Below are 22,259 nucleotides of genomic sequence, written 5' to 3'. Positions count from 1 at the left end.
ATACTAAAACCCACACTTTTCATTTTCATTTTCATTCCTAACCGCTCTACCATGTCACATTATCGAAATCGTATACTTATTTCCTTTATTTAAAAGCTTTTTTTACATGAGATAGGAAATGAGACTAAAATAGAAATTTAACCTGTCTTCATTACTCATAATGAGCTAAGTAATATTACAAAAATAAGTAGTTACCTAGATAACTACCTTACCTGCCATAATTATATGAAAATCAATTTCCCTAAAGACCATCAACCTCGCATAGTGACCAGACAGTGCTGCCAACATAACAAAATAAAAACAAAGCAAAATCATATTTAACCCCCAACCTTACGAACACGACGGAGCGCACTTTGAAATTTTGCTACCCAGATTTTCCCACCGAACAAAAAAGGCCTTCCACTCCCCTTTTGCAACCAACAAAATCTTCCCAAGCCAGGGGTCTATATATTTGGTTGTATTAAAACTAGGTCTGAACAATGCGCGCGCAGATCCTTGCGTAATCGTTACGTAAGGGATGGTTGGGGTTGCAGGGGTATACTGAGGCGAGTGCGGGGCCTGAGGGGCGCGGCGCGGAGCAGGACGGGGGCGAAGGCGCCGGCAATCGATTGCCAGCCGCAGTCCGATTTAGAATCTCATCATGGCTGACAAGACTAAGGTGGCTGAACAGTACTACGCCCCACCACCGGACCTGGGCAAATGGGAGTCCTTCAGGATATTCCTCTGGAACTCGGAGACGGGGCAGTTCCTGGGACGAACGGGATCCAGTTGGGGTGAGTTTTTTTTTTTGAGACAAAGAACAACGGTTTTGGGGGGAAATCGATTGGGTGATTTTATAATCGGGTTTTTACAGTGTTTCAGTGAGTTAATGGAGAAAAATTATGTATAGATGTTGGATAAGTCGTAGATCATGGGTTTAAGTTACGTGAATGAAGTTACGTAATCGAAAGTTCAAAATTATACAAATGTCCGAATAAAAGTTAAAAACGTCATTACTTGGTAATTAACTGAACGTGATAGCTAAGTATATAATTTTACTTATTCTGAAATATGGCAGATAATGTTTATTATGAGCATAGCACTTTAAAAACCGTTACATAAAAAGCTAAGACATAAAATCTATGTCATTTAAATAACTACATTAAAAACTGCACGTAAGCTCATTTAAAATACTAATCTTTAAATTTGGAGCCAAAACTGGCAGGTTAAACCTAGTGACGTCATCAAACGTCGACAGTAGCTCCCTCTGAGTTGAACTGGTCAGCCTAACCAATCAGTAAAAAAAATATCATAAATTCCAACTAATTTTATAAATATTAAAGTTAATTTCTTTCTTACCTCTTCACGCTTTATAAACTCAACCAATCTCCTTGAAACTTAGCATACATGTAGTTTGAATTACGGAAAAGGACATAGTGAAGGAAATAGGCTTTCATCCCGGAAAAATAACTATTCCCGTGGGAAATTCAGACGTACTTACCAAATAATTTCAGTATATTGCTAGTGCAACGCTTATGAGACAAATCTCTAGTCCCCAGACCTTTCCCATGATTGACTAAAATTATATAAAAGAATTACTACTAAAGTCTGATGATTATGTGAACAACGACAATAATGTTATTTTTGTGTAACAATTTTCAATAATTTTATTGGAAATACAACTTTTATTTTATTTATTCATTCAAATTTTGACATTTTTAATAATTATGTAAATTCGTCCTCCTAATTTTTAATATATGTATAAGACCTATATTTGTTAATTGACATCCTTGGAGAAAAGGCTGCGGTGAAGTTTGTTGCGCCGCTTCTTCTTCACCTGCGCTTTGGAAGCCGGCAGTAGACTTAGTTTAAGTAATTTTTTGACGTCAATAAGTGATGCATATCATCCTAAATTGAATAAAAAATTTTGAATTTGAATTTGAACATTCTATGATTTTTCTACCATGAGCAATTTACAAAATATAATTCTCGATTTACATTCAAAAAAATTATATCCACACTCTTATCTAAACATCCTATTTATACACGAGCGAATAAAATTTACATTCCGGAAGAATGGCTCTAGCAATCAGTTTTTGACATTTGATAATTTAAAAATAGTTATGCGACAAACACTATAACAATAAAATTTTAAAGGAAGTTGATTGAACTTGATTCCGGACAAATTGATTGGTATAAGCGAAATAGTAGAATCGAATAGTGGCAAATTGTTTTTATTGTATGATCTCTTTTGTGTTATTATTTTCTTCAGTTTCCACCACTCGTTCTGGCCGCCCATACAATATTATCCTAACTTGAAACTGCACTTGCTGTTGCAAGTACAGAAAACACGTGACTCATTCGCGCATGCGTTGCGCCAACTTATCGGAAACTAGGTTTCATTGGAATTAAAGTATTTAAACAAGGTTTTCGTTAGATTTGTTTCTAAATTATGGTACACAGAACATTACTTACATCACCTCAATTTTTGCCATTTTGCACGTTATATTCAGCATAATATTATGCTGAAAGTTTATCATTATATCTACCGCTTTGTTTATCACCAACATTACCTATCTTTCTATCCCCTCTTCCTTACTTTTGAACAATTTCACGTACCTATATATTTTCCCCTTTTCGTGATGTTTTTTTCCCTTCATTCCCACGGAGGGGTTAGATAGTTATATCAACTATAACTATTTAGCTTTACGTTGATGACAATTTCATTCTTCCTCTTACATTGTACGGCCTAAAAGGGATCTAGTGTCTATATAATATGTGCCTAGGAACTAGAGGCTTGTCAGACGGCCTGCGCGCGCCTTGTCCTTCGTGCCATCGATCCAAGGACGCCGAATATGCACGAAAACAGCCGAATGTCGACCTATCTGATATTCATCTGTGATGTTCATCAATCTTCTTAAAGATACTTTATCTTTGCCTATTATCTTTACCTATTAAGGATAATTATAATCAAATAGGTACTATTTCATTATAATTATAATTTATCTATTCGTGATCAAGCATTTGAAATAGGTATACTGACGTCAACCTTATTGGGAATCTTATTTATGCCTCTTTGCTGTGAAGGTTTTTTATCCCTTAGTCGTCTCATACGACATCCACAGGAGAATATGGAGCGGTCATATTCTAGACCGGGAATTACACAGCACAAACTCAAATTCATTGTTTTTTATATTACTCGATTTTTCGTGTACTTTTTTTTTTACTTTAACATTGTTCGTTTACTTTACGCTACCTTGTCTTTTTGCTCAATTGTTTCCTTTCAAATACTTGGTGGACTGGAAGAAATCCCTTTCTGGGATATGTCCGCATATATACGCGTCTACTATATACCTAGGTTTCTTTAGATCATAGGGTCGTCTACACCTCAACATCACAGTCACATTGACCTAAATGGGCGGTTACAATGGACTCGATAACAGACTGACAACCAGCAGCTAATTGTCACATGATTATTATGTAGATGTCACTGGCGTAGTGTTGATGGCTCAGAATTATGTGCAAATTGATTAGCTATGACCTGGCATTAAAAACTCATCAATAAGTCTAATACGCACTTGATGTAAATGTAACTGATGCACTGAATATCCATACTTTCATACTAATAATTGTAAATGAACACACAAACAAACATACATATTATGAACCTTATGAACCCTGAAAACATAACACTAGCTTTTTGGAGATAGTCTTGTAAAAAATGTAGTTCAAATCGGGCTAAAACTGACGATTGAATATTTTTATCACCATGTATCAACGCTCTTGTTAGTTGTTACGCTATGGACGTAAATAGGACGTCATTACCTATGTTATAATGACGTAGACGCAAATTGTTAGTGGATAGAAAGTGATTTTTTTAGTTTTGGCCCGCTTTTGCAGAAAAACAGACAAACATTTTCAAAATTGCTGATAGGTAATCTGTATCATCAGATAATTCCATTCTAGTAATAATTTCAAAAAATATACAATGTTATAATTTTTTCCCCCTTCAGTTTTATTACATTTGACTGTTCCGGCTCTCCGTTTCGTTTTGCAAACTTGAGGGACAGATATAGATAGTAAAATTATTGTCTGATCGACAGTTTCATCGTTTCTCCTTACCAATGATAGGAAATAAAGAAGTCAAGACCCAAGTCTTGAATTGCATGTAGGCTGAATTGCGGTCATATCGTCGATCGCTAGGAAACAACCATTATCACCACTTGTGATCAATTATCGATCGATATCGAACTCGCTGGACGTTGGACATCCATTCTTGTGCAAATTCTTCATGATCTGTTCATACAGTTAGACCTGGAAAACTTCACAAACCAAACCAATAAACAGAAATAAGAGACGCTGCTACAGCTTTTTTTCTATTTGTGCTTTGAGAGAATTTAACCTCAATCTAATCTGATGGAAAGCAAAGGGCAACACACAAACTCAACAAGTTCCTATTCACTCTTTCCTTGAGATGCGAGAAGGAAGTCCAAACCTTGGCCGCAGCATGAAAGAGAAAGCGAATCGAGAGATACGATATGGTGGAATATCGACCACATAAGATTTTGTTTCAAACATATCTATACTATTATTATAAAGAGATAAGCGTTTGTGACTTTGTGAGTTTTTATGTTTGAGGCGGGTAATCTCCGAAACTACCGAACCGATTACAAAAATTCTTTCACCATTAGAATGGTACATCCGAGACTGTTATAGGCTATATTGTATCTCAAAATTCCCACGGGAGCGAAGCCCGGGGCAACATCTAGTCTTCAGATATAGATGGATCGTATCATAAATCTAAACAATAAAATAAAAAATAAAAATAAACATGATTCACTCTTCACCTTTTGGGTGTTTTTGAGACATAGTCATATTTTGTTTGACACTGGGAGAGCCCACCAGATGATAAATAACCATCCCAGAAGAACATAAAAGAAGAAGCATTAAATATATAATAAAATAGATGGAACAGCATGAACTTAGGAGAAAAGTATCGCAAAAACTAGCTCACATAATCATCACCGTAACAGCCTTCTATTTACGTGAGTAAAAATAGGAAATGTAGGTAAACGTTTTGCACGCGAGGGATGCCGTACACATTACAATGTTTACCATCTATAGCTACTTGTGTAGTCAACTAATTTCACTGACCTATATTCAGAAACGTAACATACTTATTACTAACTGCTGTACACCTTGTCTTTCTAACGGTTATCTTTGACCTAATAATTGTTTGTTTTGTCCAATATTATTCGCCGTTATTAATAAACAACCTTGTCACATCCATTTTTGGTTTAACAGCGTCCAGGAGTTTGGTTTTGAGTTAAAATATTTGAGGGTTCCCGAGGGCATTGTGAAGCCGTGAAGCCGGCGCGGCGTCAGAATCAGCGTTATAAATAAATCTGAAAATTTCATTTCAAAAACATTCGGCTGTGATTTTACAACACGCTGCTCAACGTAAACCCTACTTGGGAATGCTTTTATTGCTTATCTGCTGCCAAAAGTATGTGTTCCTTAGTACGACATCCACGGGAGGATATGGAGTGGTCCTATACCAGGGCGGAAACACACGTCACCCAATTGTGATTGTTTTAAACATGTATTATTATAAAAAAACTAAGTTTCTTTTGCTAGTATTAATATGCCTCATTATAATATTAGTGTAGATATACCAAACAATTATGGCGACTATTCACGACTCATTGTATTGTCCACAGCCAAAATCCTCCTGTTCTATCTTATCTTCTATGCCATTCTCGTGGGATTCTTCGCGGCCTTGCTGGCCATCTTCTACCAGACTCTGGACATGAAGACGCCCAAGTGGCAGCTAGAAGGGTCGCTCATAGGAAATAATCCTGGTAAGTCATTTTTTGCATGAAAAAACATAATCATTGTTGATTAGTTACTAAATGTGGTTAATAAGTAAGAAATAGTGACAAAAAAATTGACGCCTTTTGTGCTTCTGCACAAAAGTCACACTGAAGCAGATGATAATTATGTATTTTTCAAGGTTGACTGGTAAATTTAGGTTAGTTCAATTTAAAGAACCTTTTAAACCTCAAATTTACTTGAAAGGAAAAGCGTTTCATTCATTAAAGGATTGGTCAAGAAGCACAAGGACATTACAAATACCTTTGTTACTTGACTGACTTCCAAATACCTTTGATCAAAATACTTGTCTGGGTTTTGGTTGTGTTGTGCACGTTTCTGTGTTTTGTGTCTATCAACCCGCGACATAAATTTGTGCTTATCATTTATCACTTGCTCCAATAATTCTAGGCCTGGGCTTTCGCCCGATGCCGGACTCCGCCAATGTGGAGAGCACCCTCATCTACTACAAGGCCAACGACAAGGGTTCCGTGCTCAAGTGGGCCAAGGTCATCGATGAATTCCTTGACCGTAAGTTTCTTTTCACAAGTTACACCTTACACCGGGCGACCATGTGTTCCACCTGTATATATACTCCGTGATGTGTTCATTATATCCGTACTCTATGAAATCCTTATGACTGGATAGCCATAATGATCCGCCGAAACTAAAAAGTTTCGGCGGAGGATATAAGAATTTTAATTACAGATTCTTAGGTATTTCTTCTAATTAAGATTTCTATTATAATATTTGCATGTTCCTGTTGGTAAAAGTTACGATTTTATATCGTTACCACCCTTTGCACCATACCGAATAAATGATTCTATTCAGAAAACCTTTAAAATTTGCATGTGAACGAGTCACCATTTTATATAAGTATTCGTCTATTTTTGCTTCCAACCAAAAAGCAGTAATTGTTTTGTTCTGTACCGGTTTGAAGGGTGAGAGGGATAGGTCAGACCCCATACCATTAGGTGGGCCACAAGCGTGCTTGCCTGCTTGTTAATATAAAAAACAATCTGAGTCTATCTGAATCTAAGTTTGTTTGAAACACATTTGAAATACAAAACAGTACAGTAATTAACAGTTGAAATCATTTCGATAGCATGGCATTCATATTAAAAAAAAAAAACTGTATAGGCTCAAACAGAATACGTTCTTTCGTAATTCAGTTGAGTGTATCTTGTGTACAACTGTTTTCATTCTGTTCTTTTCAATCAGAATACCGCAAGAAAGGCAGCGGCAGCGGCGAGGCTATCGGCGCTGAGAACCGCGTGCCATGCTCGCCCACATCCGCCAACCTCGGGGAGAAGCAGGTCTGCGACGTCCCCGTGGACGAGTTCCACCCCTGCACCCCCGCCAACCAGTACAACTACGAAGAAGCTGGGCCCTGCGTCTTCCTCAAATTGAACAAGGTACATTCGTTACTATATCTGTTTTGTGATTAATATCTGTTTGGTCTAATTACTGGTAGAGAATGCCATATGGCGTTAAGTTATAATTTTAGCAAATTTGTGTAATAAAACTGGTTGGTTGTATTTTGCCTAAAATCCTTCCCAATACAGTAGTTAAGTATATAAAACAATGAACCGAGTCTCGCCATTTATTAAAAAGAAAACACTTTTCTTATTATATTAATAAACATTTTTAAATGACCAGCAGTTGAAAATTTATCTAGATAAGAGTAATGGCCGTTTGAGAGGGAGGAATATTAGATGAAACTTTCTGCTTTTGATTTCAGATCTTCAACTGGGTCCCCAAACCCTACAACACCACAGAGGAGTTGCCCCACAATATGCCAGAAGATCTCAAAGCGCACATCAAGATGCACGTATGTATCTTATGTCTAAAATAAAGTTTTCATGGGAATCTTCAATATTACATGACAAAATTTAGTTACCCTTACTAACTTAATTACAAGAGTGACCACAGTAAATACTAGAATTCAGGTGATACATTTAAACATGTTAATTTCTTGGTAATTTGTTACCAAGAAACAAAAAGGAAATAGGAATTTCTCACACACAAAATAACAAATTATTCCAATAATTATTTTTTTGCCTACATAGGCCATAATAAAATAACAATGCGACCTACAGATGTAAGGACGCGATTAAATCTACTTTCTCTTTACACCAAACGGTCATGCACTTTTTCAGTCTGGCAAGCCAGAAGCCAACACTGTGTGGGTGTCCTGCGAGGGTGAGAACCCGGCTGACGTGGAGAACATCGGGCCGGTGCAGTACATCCCCCGCCGTGGCTTCCCCGCTTACTACTACCCCTTCACCAACAAAGAGGGCTACCTCAGCCCCCTGGTCGCTGTGCTCTTCGAGAAGCCTAGGAGTGAGTTAAATTCTTCATAATACATCCCATTTACATCGTCGATCGCAGTGGCTATCAACACCTTGTCTCTTCCTGCGAGTTTTGTCAATTTCATCAGAACACCTAGTTGATGCTATGCTAAATGCATAAAGAACTCGACTACGACCTCGGTGGTAAAGTAATTGCCTCTGAACCGAGAGCTCCCGAGTTTGATCCCCGGTCGGGTCATGATGGAAAATGGTCTTTTTCTGATTGGCCCGTGTCTTGGAAGATTATCTACAAATGTATTTGTTATAAAATATAGTATCATTGAGTTACCATAACACAAGCCTCGAACATACTTTGGGACTAGCTCAATCTGTGTGTTTTGTCCTAATATATTTGTTTATATTAATTTATTTATTATCTGCTATGCTCTTTGAGAAGCACAATTAAGGGTTTAACTAACTGTGAAATAATACTAAAGACATATATTGACAAATTAGTTGGGCAATCGAAGTTTTATAAAGAGGTGGTTGTGGTATCTTAATTATAGTTCTTGACCCTAGAAAATTTGCTCGTTATTGATGAGACAAATGTTTTTCACCCAAAAGGAGCTAAAAAAGCATAATACCTATACTATAACACTTTTGTAGTTCCAGAGTTATGATATACCTTTATGATATAGGTACCTTGTAGTTAAACTAAATAATTTCTACCGAATGAAATGGACAAACTCAGTACCATAGTTGTGGATTAATGGAGATCTTTTTTTGCGATAGATTTTTCGCGTAACAGACAAATCTCTGTAAAATATGAGACAGACAATAATATTAAACTATTGCAGTAAAGTTCATCGCTAACATAATCAATCTGTTTTTCAGCGGGTGTCCTCATCAACATCGAGTGCAAAGCGTGGGCGAAGAATATAATGTATGACCGCTATGAGAGGCGCGGCTCAGTACACTTCGAGCTGATGGTGGACCGCTACTAAGCTGCTCGTAGCGGCCAAGTCGTGGCCAAGCCGTGGCCAAGCTTTGGCCACACATTGGCCACACTGCCCAGCGACCTGCGCCGGGCGCAGTCGATATAGTGACGAAACAGACTCTATTCTTTGTTTAAACTCGCATCTTTATTAAACTTATTAACTAGGGTCGAGTTTAATGTATTTATACAGTATACCTTATAAGCGGAAGTCTGTTGAAGATGTTTACACTAGTATGCTGCATGGATGTTATGAAATCGTTGTTATCTGATTGCGTTTCGCATGAAAGTTTTGTATAACGTCAGCGTCTCAAAGTTAAACGTTTTAAAGATATTCTAGTCTAGATTTAGACGTATTTTAGGATTTAATAAGCTCGACGTTAAATCATTTAAAGAGTATTATGAGGCGTTATAACCTATTAGCGTAAAAAGTGTAAATAGGTATGTATGAGTCTGTTTCCCACTATGCCAAAAATGAGCCCAACGATCACAGAATTTGGAATGTAACACTAGAAGTGTCATACGTCTAATAAGAAATCATCATTTCCTTGCCAATGGAATTCAGCTCAACGATATACAACCGTAAAATTATAAAGTGAAGTGAACGGAAAATAGATTGTGTGATTGAGTTTTGACTTGAGAGTCTGATGTACTGTCGGGAGCTGGAGGACGGATCACTTTACTGGCGACGGGTCGCCATGTACTGTAAAGAAAGCCGGAGGAAAGACAAAACAACCGAGTTGCGATAATTGTCTGAGTTATTATAAAAAGACTGTAATAGTTGTACAAGAAGCAATCACTAAACCTCACTACAAGAAATTATTAAAATAATAAATGTATGACACGCTTACAGTCTTATAATTCCAAATTCTGTGGCATGACTGCGCCGCGGCGCCGGCGCAGCCGGTAGGACGCATCGCCAACATCGGCGCCGACGTCGCGCCAGCGCCGGCCTGCCATACTTAGAGCAATAGCCACATAGTCGGCGGATTAAATATAATTTCTATTCGTTTTAGAATATGCCATTGGGCGCCACTAAGTTAAGTTTCGTTTTCACGCTTCAATAAAATGGATAAATTTAAATTATTGATAATATTTATTATGTAATGTATTTTGGACGGGATGTCAATAAACACGCAATAGTTGGTTCCAATTTAGATTTGTGTGTGTTTTATTTCGCAATCATTAGTAACCCTGTGATACCTGTGAAATCAGAAATAATACAGTTAAGAATTCGGTCGACATACATCATATGAAAACAATGTTAACGTTTCACATAAAGGTACTAATATGCTCATTAATATTACACACCTTTTTTTGGCAAAATCGTGTAATTAAAATTAAAATCGATACGTCCCACGTACACATTGCGCTGCGTAGCAGTATTTAAAATCGTAGAATAAATGCTACGAAAGCTATGTAGGCGCTAGATCATCTCGTAGAGCAATCTCGTAGCTTGCACCAAAATCGTAGATCTCTGTTACGAATAGCTTAGTATAGATAAATAGGTTTGTATTTTTTTCAATCCCGTATTTAAATTTTCCTATGTGTGTTGAAATAATTATTCAAATCATATTAAATATTATTTATTTTATGTCACTTGCTAAAACTACTGGATGGAATTTGATGTGGTTTTCACAGTTGTATAGTATATTGTCTAACTTAAAATCTGGTATAGGTTTCATCGCGGTACGTTGCTTAGAACCCTAGTTATTGACAAAATAAGAAGAACTAGAACGCGAAAATTCGTAAAACGTTAAAAATGCACAACGTTAATGTTCAAGTTTTCATTTCTGCCGGCACTCGCGGAGTGCAAACAGTTTTTTTTTTATTATTTTATGATTCTTAGAGATGATGAATGTTTTTGTATTACTAACGTGATACATTAGGCCGCGGAGCTGCGGAAAACAACTTGTTCATTATAAATGTGAAAGTGTGTTAATTTGTCCTTCTTTCAAGTCGAAACGGAGCATTGGATAGTCTTTGCCGTGGGTGGGACCGCGAAGCAATGGCTAGTCAAATCGTCTAATGCCAATCGCAAAAGCTTATTTTTTTCTTATCAAGTGTATTATTGCTGAACCGGTGTCAAATTTTATTCAAGTCGTCTAGAGGCATCTGACATGAATTTACGTCTATCTACATTAACACATCTAGTGACAAAGAAGTTAATTTAAATAGTAATAACATATAATGGGAACCTTCAAATTCAAAGGTCAAAATTAATTATTTTCAACTTAGAACAAGGTACTTACATAAATATTGACAACAGAATATTAGTAAAAAAAACTAAGTCCAAAACGTGGGTGAATAAAAACTCTTCGTTTAATCTGTGAACAAAGACAAAAATAGACTCAATCATTGCATCACCCCTATGCACCAGGTACTCACAAAGACCTGTAAGTAGGGCAGGGGGCGCGAGCCAGGCGCCCCCGAGCGGCGCCGAGCTGCCGCCACGCGTCGCTTCTGAGGACTTCCGAAATGTCGACCTAATATTTGAGGTTGTAATGTTTCTGAACAAAGATATTTAAATGTTGTTTAACATTTAAAACTCCAAAAATGTTGTGATTAACTTTATTAATCAAACATCTGTACAATGTGTTCTTGTTGAGATTTGGGATTTTGGTATTTATTATCTATGTAATTTTTAGACTACCCTAAGAATGTAGGTATAACATTTTTTAAACCTAATTTTTTGAAGATTCGGCTGAGTTTTTACAACCAGCCGCCTGTCTGACGTCAACCCCCTTTAGCAATGCTACTGTTACCTATCAGCTAAGCCAACCTAGAAAGGTTAAGGTTGTAAAAATCTGTTAATTAAAAACATTTGTACGCGCGCAGAATGATACTAAATCACATTTACCACCCGCTGGTGTCCAATTCGCAAATCTCCCTTGCAATAATGTCATCAACCCCTGAACTATATATAAAATTGCTGTACGTCACTCTGTTTATCGCAAACTTCCCCTACTAACACCGTTACGGGCTCTATTATGAAGAAGGGTGTGTCTATCCGTATGATTATGCTGGATGATGATTTAAATAATTCTTGCATTTAAATTGATGATCAATAGAAACTTTCATACTGATGAATTATTGTTGAAAAATTCACTGCTTTTTCGAGAAAAGCTTCTATCTTAATTTCTAGAAAAGATTAATATTCACTTATTTACTTTTTATCTAATCTTTGGCTAAGCTTTGTTAGTTAGTTTGGTTAGTTTTAACCCAAGCGAGGGCAGCCCATAATAAATCATACCCCTAAATCTTCCTCAGGAATCTCTCTATCCATTGGTGAAAACAGCCTGATGGTCCGTGCAGTAGTTTTTAAGTTTATCGCGAATAGACAGACAGACGCGATAGAGGACTTTGTTTTATAACACGTAAAGATAAAGATATCATGTCTACTTGTTTTCGTACACAAACATATCTGTCAATGTATATTGTGAAGGATTTTATGCGCATCAATGCTAAACTATTAATGTCAGTGGGCTCCGACGACCTACGGTGAAGGTATATAAGAGAGACTTGATCTCGTCTGCGAAGCAATATGTAGACACCTGCTACTTCGCATAATGTTAGTAGTTACTATAAAATTGATAGTACCTTCTGGACCAAATGTCCTTCGATTGATTCCGCAAGCAAACCAAAGCACATCTCGGAGATTGGCATAATATAGTTACATGTTAGGAGGCGCCACACTGTCGCGGGAGGCGCGCCGAAATGACGCCGTCTTTACTGCTCTAGCATATCAGCGCAGTATACATTGACGGCTGGGATTCGTACCAAATATACTTCAGCAATTTTCTACATAATATTATCATCAAGCTCATTGTTTAGCTTGAACTCCTATTTAGCAAGCAGCAAAAACAGCCTTCATTTCAGTGACATTATAAAGGAGTTGTTTTCGCTGGCTGGTACTTACGTAAAGAATGGCAGAAGGGGCAAATCTAAAGTGCTGGCTTGATGCCATCTCGGATGATGCGTGCCGATGATCTGATAATACTCTAAATCTTCTTCTTCATAGTCGTATTCCTCATGTCTGAGGGTCGTGGTCATTACGTGGAATTCAACACACACAACAACTTTCTTGGCATTATTAGTGGAGTGGTTTGACATTCTTCTCCATTCTTCCTTCCCATTTCCTTCTCGGCTTCTCCATTTCACACACATGTTAATAATCAACCAGTGTGCAGGTTTCCTCACGATGTTTTCCTTCACCGGAAATAAATACTCTAAATACATAGTTTTAAATTCTGAGAAGATTATAAATATCTGAATTCATTGTTTAAGTAAATAAAAATAAGATTAAGCAAGCAATGTACACCATCCGACGTCGTTTGCGAATATCCCGATCCCGAGGGGTCCCTGCGCCATTCAGTATCTCGTTTCTCGACGACTGGACGTCAGCTCGGGAACGGATTCTAGTCTCAGGGAGGCGTCAGAATTGTGCAGCTATGGGTTTGGAGAAGAGGACGGTCAAGATCATTGCATTTGTTGTCGTGGTTTTGGTCCTTATCGGTGAGTGATTTTTTTATAAGTGTTATTTTTATATAGCAATATCACAAACATATTTTGATATAAGTAGTATCTAATATCACAAATAAATATAAGTAATTAATCTTAAGTAAAAATATAGAGATTTTTGTTTCGCTAATGTTATCTGGCACGATGGAGACCAACACTGTTTAATGAGTTTCTTTCCATCTCAATTAGTAATTTTAAAAAGCTACTTTTATTTTTATTTATTTATAAACTATGAGCATTTCGGGAAGACCACTTTCTTTATTATAGTAACAAGAGTATCTATAAGATTTTTGTTATTTTTAAGATACAAGCCTAGGGTTGCTAATTATCAGGGCAGTTTTTGGCTAGCGGCCAAATGTTTTACTATTCGGCTTGTCCGTCGTAGTATTGTCGTAACAAATTAAAAAAAATAATAAATTGCAGTACAAAGTTTTTATCCTTCCTTATCCTTATCCATTTATAAAACAGAGTCATGTGTCGCGTCTGTCTGTCTATCTGATCGCGATAAACTTTTTCATGCGATTTACATCAATATTATGATTCTTGAGGAAGATTTCGGTGTTCAAATTATTAGGTATATTTTTACCTGTCATTAAATATGGCAAGCTCTTATTTTCGCAAATTCCCAGTTTAATTCGGGGCTGTGACGCCGCGGAGCCCAGGGTTAACAATATGACAACCCTAACAAAACTTAAAGCTTATAATCCTTTTCAATGAATGCAACCTGAGTAGAAATATAAACTTTTACGGCTTCCAATGGAGCTTACGCTTCTAAACTTATTATGGGGACAATGCACTCAATATGTGGATATGTGATTAATTAGACACGATATGGACTAGATATTTAATTAGACGTTTTTAATAAGACCCGGTCATTTCGGGCGAAATAAATTATTACCGACTAGCTGTGCCTCGGGGATTCGCTCTCGTGGGAATTTCGGGATTAAAAGTACCCTATTTGTTATTCCAGATTATTTTCTACCCGTGTACCAAATTTCCATAGCAAATTTCATAACAATCGATCCAGTAGATAATACGTGAAGAGGTAACAAACAAACGTATTTAGTTGAGATTGAATCATCTAGCTTCGCTTTTAAGAGTTTGTTTTTTGCAAGAGCGAATGTACGTTTTCAGCGCCCCTTGATCCTCGTGTCTTACTTAATTAGCCTATAATTGTAATTAAGCCGGACAGAAATATCACTTTAGGACTAGACGGGTAGGTGCGACAAGAGTCTCCTCTACTCTCATCCTGTCACTAAATTTTGTAGTTATAAAATATATAGCACTAGTTTTTTCCCGCGGCATCGCCCGCGTGTATGTTCAACCCCATTATTGTCTCACTTAGGGGTTGATTTAAAAAAAATTTAGCCTATGAACGGGGCTTCTCTATCTATAATCTTTAACTATATTCATACTATAAATTTCATCAAAATCATTTATAATATTAGTATGGATGGATGCAACAAGATTTTGATTTTATATTAATGCAGATCACACGGCATACGAGTATTTTTAAATAAATTTAATAATGCGATGAAAAGATTAAGCATTAACATTACTATTAACATAACATTACTAACGTTAAGAAAAACGTTAATTTTGTAAAATAATCTTGTTTTAACCTAGAAAAATGTTGATATCCTGTGTAATATTCTCCTATGAATAAAATATTTTTAAAAATAAAAACCTATATATTATGTATATTTTGTACAGGATGTATCCTAGGACTGGTGTTGGGATTTCTTCTCGTCCGTCGCGATGTTGGTAAGTGACTTTTAATTCATGACGGTTCAGGTTTCTATATCGCAAGTCACATGTTAAAATGATGTCACATACCTAAATTGAAAGTATTTGTGTATAGTATAGATGTCGCTCTATACGAACACAGCAAACATTGGGACAGATAGAGATGCCATTTACTATAATATTAGTAGATTTTTAAATATATGGGAATCGAAGGTGATAAGGATCGAAAAAAATTGATCAATGAATGGATAATTTTTATCTCCAAAGAACTCTGAAATACTGTAATAACCTTTGTCTAAAAGATTAGCTTTTAGATGTTTATTGAATAGATGTGGCTTTTAAAATATTTTTTATACTATTTGGAATATGGTTTGGTATATATATTTTTATAGTCATATGGTGGAGGGATAGATGTGATCAGTGCCATGTTGGTGAGTTAATTTTTATTATTTGCAATTTCCCTGTCAGAATATAATTAATTGTGTTTCCGTACGAATTTGTAAGTTTATGGCTTAACCCCGAAATACTGCTATGTCTAGATTTAGCTGGCTAGATCCAGGTGCAGCCGGTCTCAGTACGTTGTGTTTAATATGTTTCGTTAGACCTAGGGTCAGTCTTGACCTGACGCAGGCTACCCCTAGCTGTAGTCGGCTAAACCAGCAGACAGTTGTATAATAATATAATTAATAAATAAAATACAGACCTGTAAATAAAAAAATATAAACAACTAAATCACTGTAAAATTTAGAACACTTTTCCGAAACATATTAAAACACTTACCCTTCTACAGAGAGTCATCTGGTGCGAAGAGTCTGTATTCCTCCAACTATATGATACGCAGCTCCAAAGAGATCCAGTCGCTAATTACCAGCCAAGCCGAGTGCCGATCACACATGATGTGCACCCTCCATACAATCCCTGCACCGCGGACTTTCAGCAAGTTTCAGCCTGTAGGGTTGGCCATGACCATGACATTTTAAAGTGATCATGTGATTTCTCTTTCCATCAGAGCTGGAGGTCTGGCCACGGACGGATGAATACCGCTGGGAGGAGCCCCTCATCGAGTTCCGTCCCAGCGACCCTGGAAGCTGGCACATCTGGTATTCCCGCATCAATGACTTCCTCAGAGGTAAATTATATTATGTAAAAACTTCCTACCTCTCCCATTCCCGAATGCATCACAATACCTATAATTTGGTCCGAGGATTCGACTTAGAATTTCTTCTTTTTGACTATGATACGTTAATTCTTACAGCAGCAATATTGGTTTCCTCGTCATATTCTCCTTTAGCGAGAACAGGAGAAAATCACCAGTGGAGATAGGTCAGTAGGGATATGTGCAACACGGGTAAAACTACAGTATAACATAATACGCCCATCACTTTCAGTGGTTTCCATACTTTCCTACAGCCGATTCTGGTTCTGGGTCTCTGGCGCCTAATGACAGTAATCTCTCCTGCTAATGCAACCAGCCCATATCTACTTCAATCTGGCCACAACTTGCGCAATGTCGGTCAATTCATTCCAGTGCGCTGCAAGCAATATTCGGAGATTTACTAGTTCTAAATCATGAGAAGATACTTTATTTATTATTTAGTTTTTTTTTATACCTCAGATTACGAGACGGCAACCCCAGACATGCCGCCTCGGGCTCCATGCTCCACCCACAATCGTCGCGACCAGCAGCTCAGGTCGGACAGCTGCGAGCAAGCTATGAGGTTCTGGACTCCATGCACCGCTGATGAGTTCTACGGCTACCACGTGGGGAAACCCTGCGTCTTCCTTAGGCTCACTCACGTAAGAAACCTCAATATAATATTTAATTCTGGCCATGTTTTGTGTTACCTGAAATAAAAGCATTTTGTTAATTCATTTCTACGTCATCAGCAGGCTCATGCGAATAGTTCGTTCTAAAGATTCATCTTCATCATCATAACCTTAGTCACAAGGAATTCTCCGTTAGACATGGATTGGTTTCCTCATAGACTGAGCTTCTTCTTTCTTACTTCTACCACCTAGAAGGTGAAATTAATGGCTAGTTGGATAAGTGACGGATAGGTCACCAAAACAGGACAGGATATCAAAGGTTTGAGAGCTGGTCTGATGATTAGTCAAAATCACGGGAACGACCTGGAAGCATGTGGCTCCTTAAATTACGTATATGAGGCCGATACACTGAACTCGAAGGTATTATTGATTTTAAATAATATCTACCTAGTTACTCCAGAAATCCCACAAAGAATTCCTTTTGGAAACTTCTATCAGTAACGATGTAGGTTAGTAAAGATTGAGTATCTTGACCTATCACAAAATTGTCTCTCTTCAGACACACTACTGGGTTCCTGAGCCATACAACATGTCGACCATGGTACCGATGGTTCTGCCACCGGACATGCCTGAGCACTTGAGACTGACTATGGTAAGTTTAATATTGTAGCCTGACAGACTGCGATATTGGACACCGGACATTTGACCTCTTTAGGATAATAGATAATAGACCTACTCAGCCAGAACGAATTCCTCCTAGGCTTATGACCATTACTATTATTTAATCTGATTTCTACCTGTTATGTTATGGGAGAGGGGACAAGTTAAATACTGGGATGTTGAGATTACACTGACTTTATTGGCTCAAGTAAGGACCTAATATGGTGGACGCAGCCACACGCACACATACATACATACGTTGACATACACAACACTACCATAAGTCCGCTGTCCAGCTTATCGTGGCCTTTGGCTATCAAAGACTTTCTATCATACATTAACTTTCCGTCCTAAAATAGGACCACTCCATAACCATCTTTGGTGGCTATAGTACGAGGCGACTGAAGTTCAAAAAGCCTAGAGCATTCCCAAAGACGGTTGACGTCAGGCAGGTGGCCGGTTATAAAATCAGAGCTGAATTTCCAAAACTGTATGGTTCTTTTTTCACGCGGGCCCCGAACTTAATCTATAAAGGTAGTTTGGGTATCACAAATAATGCAACCAGAAACACGTGGGAAAGATAGATAAACTTTATATTGTACCATATGTAAAGCCAACATATATTCTAATTTAGATGCGGTATCCAGTCCAGCAATTCGGAGACCACGTGTGGGTGACGTGTGACGGCGAGCGCAGTTCGGACAAGGAGAACATCGGACCGATACAGTACATCCCTGCCAAGCTGCCGCCTGGGTTCCGTATGGACAGGCTCGCAACGGCCGACAGGCTCTCCTACTACATGAGGAACCAGCCTGATCGGGTGCCGCCGCCGCTAATTGCTGTGTTCTTTGAAAATCCTAGGCGTAAGTACTTATTTATTATAACTAATTTATTATTAACCTCGACCTAGGTGGCGCAGTGGTAAGATTCTTGCCATTGAACCGAGAGGTCTCGGGTTCGATCCCCGGTCGGGTCATGATGGAAAATGATCTTTTTCTGATTGGGCCGGGTCTTGGATGTTTATCTATATATGTATTTATTATAAAATATAGTATCGTTGAGTTAGTATCCCATAACACAAGTCTCGAACTTACTTTGGGGCTAGCTCAATCTGTGTGATTTGTCCTAATATATTTATATATTTATTTATTTATTATTTATAAGCAGTCGCTCCACCAATACAAAGCTGACCTCGGATCGCAACGGCTGAGGAAGTGACCGAGAAAAGGAGATGATGAGACAGGTCAATAGAAAATGTCTTGATTGTCCATAAAAGATAACAAAAATAATTCCGTACCAATACCATGTTCCTACTCGTGTCACAGTGGTTTGGTCTTAAGATAGTATCCATATACCACCACTTGATTCCGTAATGGAAAAAATCTTGAGGAAGCACCTGGCAACCCTAAGTAATAAGAGATTCACAGCGCGGGTATAAACATTTGCACTAATTTCCACTGATATTTGTTTGCGGTTTTGCTCGTTCCTGTATTCTGTTCGAACATCGATAAATTTATTAGGTACACCGCGAGATACTATGGAATGATTCCAGCTTTTAACAGTTTTATCACAGATATATCATGACGAGGATCACTTTTATCGAGAAATGGTTAAATAATATAATAATCGTTCTACTTTGCAGGTGGAGTGCTCATCAGCGTTGAATGTCGGATCTGGACACGGGACATCTACTACGACCGATACAGCCGAACCGGTCGTGCGCGCTTCGAACTCTACGTCAACTGAATATTTAGTCTGCAATAATTTTGCGGCATTTGGTTAATTCTTCTTCGTTTTGAAGGCATCGTCATTTTCTTTCATCTCGGATGGGTTGGCATTATGTCCTTACCTTATTCCGGTTTCAGACAGTCACTGGTTTTTCTTGCATACAGCAAATTCTAAGTATTTTATTCCCCAAAAAGAAGTAACTGACTACTTAGTATAATTTTTCTTTATTTTTATTTAATTTTCTATCTTTAAGGTACAATTTGTTCGTTTTTGTTTAAGAATTACGGTACCTGAAATCAGCGTTATGACTTCGTAGTCATATTCATAGGAACTGGACACCTTTCAGTACGATCTCATTAGTATTAAGCAAATCTATATAAAAATGTGTATTTTTGCGGGACAATTATCTCTTTCTAATAAAATCTTTGACCATAGTCAAAGATTTTATTTTTCTGCTATTCATAAATTAAATGGTTAGGCAAAACATTTTTTTTATATTCATGTGTGGTTGTTGTGGCTAGGCTAACTTTACGTCTGGGGAAATTCAACTATAATAAATACTTAGTGTCTAAGAAGAAGAATTAGTTGCTTTGATGACACGTTCTAGATTTTTTACCTACTAACGAAGTTTCAAATTTTCATCAAAAAAATATACAAATACGTAGGTAGCACGTTACTATCTTCCACACCACATGCTGTCTCTTTTCCCCATATCGTGTACGCATCGTGTGAAAAAAAGAGAGGTGTGAACGTAATGACGTGGTACGTGTTTTGTATTTCATGGTAGTCCCCCAGATAGTAATGTTGATAAGTATAAAAATATACCTACTCAGCGCACTACCTAAGATTGCACATTGAGGCACATTGTATATAAATTATTAGGTAAGTAAATACCTATAGTATCTATAAGAATTTGAAAATACATTGACTACAAACTATTAAAATAAATAAATAATAAAAAATTAAAATACATTGACACAATCGTAAATAACTATTAAACTTAGTTAGGTTATGACCTATCTATTATATGTAATACTTAGGTACATAATATTAAAAAGACATCTGAGAGAAATATTTTAAAATATTTGAGCCACTGTTTTCATTCTTATAATACTTATTACGAAAACTATAAGTGAGAAAACCTTTGAAACATACCCAATGAATACCTAGATCTAGATTGTTTTTGTGTGTTAGTAATATAATTAGCAATAAGGCTGATGTAGGTACCTAATTATTAGATTCCATTGTTGTATTTGTGTCATAGTTTATAAGATATTCATGTTTCAGCGATCCAATAAAACGTCTTTACGCTTTGAATTTATATATTTATTTGGATTTAGCTAAGTAGGTACCTTGTTAAATTCTTCTCTGTGGTTGGAGTCCTGAAGATTTATTTTTTCTTCTTTGTGTGTCGATGGCAAATCTACCAATCTATTGGTTACTAAGTAAATATTGAGCCACTTCGATGGCTTCATCCGAAATTGCCATCAAGTCAGCCCGAGTACAGCAGGTGTTTGGGCAAAATGCGAAACTGTTTATTTTACAATTATAACAATAAATAAGTACCTACCTATATAAATTAAAGATCCTCAAATTAAAAAAAAAAATGTTATTTACTCTGTCACGCACATTTGTGTTTGCACGCAAATTTCATGACTCAAGGTCCAAAATCTCGTTTAGTAGGCATTCCAACAGACGAAAACCAAACTGATTGTATATTAATATGGAAGAAAGAAGGCTCGCCGGACTATTTTGTCAGACTGGATGGTGGGAAAAGTGAATATACTACTTAGTAATATTGTTTTTTGTGTACGAACAACTCTATTCAAATTTAAATCCACTGAACAAATCCATAAATGGATTAGTTTCCATGTTTTGATCCATTGATGAATAATTTTTTTTCTTATATAGTAATTTAGTACTAGTAATCTAGTTCTTATTCACATGCGATAAGAACTACTATTGCGAAGCGATGGAGTTGTTTAGTAGAATCAAATAAACAACACTCTCAACACTCGCCTGCAGTGTGCTCCGCAACAAAAATATATATAACGCAGGTTTGTCATGGAATTAGTAGGCAAGTACTTACTAAATTAGTAGGCAAGTACGTACTAAATCCATGGGTTTAATATATTATATTCATTGTTGCCATTTTTGTAGTGTTAAACAGTTTTGGAAGCTTTCTATTATTATGATTAGGTAATATATCTACACACTTTTGATGACACAGCAATAGGGAGTATTACTGAACATTTATCAGAGTACAGAATTGTATGTTAGGTACACAAAAGCTTTGCCGCCTTTTATTGCTATGTCAATTAAAACGTTTATTTTAAAGTACTTTATTAATCCTTTCATTATGTAAGCATTCGTTTGAGAAAATATACAACAACGTAGCATATTCGGGTACCGAAATACTGAGAAAAATCGTTTTCCTTGATAAAAAACTACGAAAACCATGGGATCGATACGCCTCACGCTGTAAAATTTTCGAGCCAGTAAACGGTCGAAACGAAGCTCAGAACATTTCACACGTGAAGACTTATTAAAATATGGACTTCATACACACACATCTTCAGTCAAAATCAAGTTTATATCAGTTTATGACCACAGTTGACCAAATAATGCAGAACATAACCTAAAATAGTGTTATTGTTTTCAGGATAATCTACTAAATCCTTCCTTTTTCCTTTAAACTTGCA

General features: G+C 36.9%; 2 protein-coding genes across 2 annotated transcripts; both read left to right on the top strand.

Moving 5' to 3' along the window:
• Nucleotides 1–584: 584 nt before the first annotated feature.
• nrv3 (nervana 3) lies at nucleotides 585–10,294 on the top strand. The gene is made up of 7 exons (XM_053747874.2): nucleotides 585–773; nucleotides 5,700–5,840; nucleotides 6,262–6,381; nucleotides 7,072–7,265; nucleotides 7,592–7,681; nucleotides 8,010–8,193; nucleotides 9,036–10,294. Exons 1-7 carry the CDS (start codon nucleotides 641–643, stop codon nucleotides 9,143–9,145), a joined length of 972 nt encoding a protein of 323 aa, XP_053603849.1. The 5' UTR covers nucleotides 585–640; the 3' UTR covers nucleotides 9,146–10,294.
• A 3,225-nt stretch (nucleotides 10,295–13,519) lies between these two features.
• LOC128673045 (sodium/potassium-transporting ATPase subunit beta-2-like) lies at nucleotides 13,520–20,862 on the top strand. The gene is made up of 7 exons (XM_053750643.1): nucleotides 13,520–13,650; nucleotides 15,370–15,420; nucleotides 16,412–16,531; nucleotides 17,018–17,199; nucleotides 17,729–17,821; nucleotides 18,464–18,692; nucleotides 19,472–20,862. The coding sequence occupies exons 1-7, from the start codon at nucleotides 13,587–13,589 to the stop codon at nucleotides 19,573–19,575; spliced, it is 843 nt and encodes a 280-aa protein (XP_053606618.1). The 5' UTR covers nucleotides 13,520–13,586; the 3' UTR covers nucleotides 19,576–20,862.
• The last annotated feature ends 1,397 nt before the right edge of the window (nucleotides 20,863–22,259 follow it).

This window comes from Plodia interpunctella, chromosome 1 (assembly GCF_027563975.2).
Source record: "Plodia interpunctella isolate USDA-ARS_2022_Savannah chromosome 1, ilPloInte3.2, whole genome shotgun sequence".
In the NCBI taxonomy this organism is placed as follows: Eukaryota; Metazoa; Arthropoda; class Insecta; order Lepidoptera; family Pyralidae; genus Plodia; species Plodia interpunctella.
This window is presented reverse-complemented; position numbering and strand designations above follow the sequence as displayed.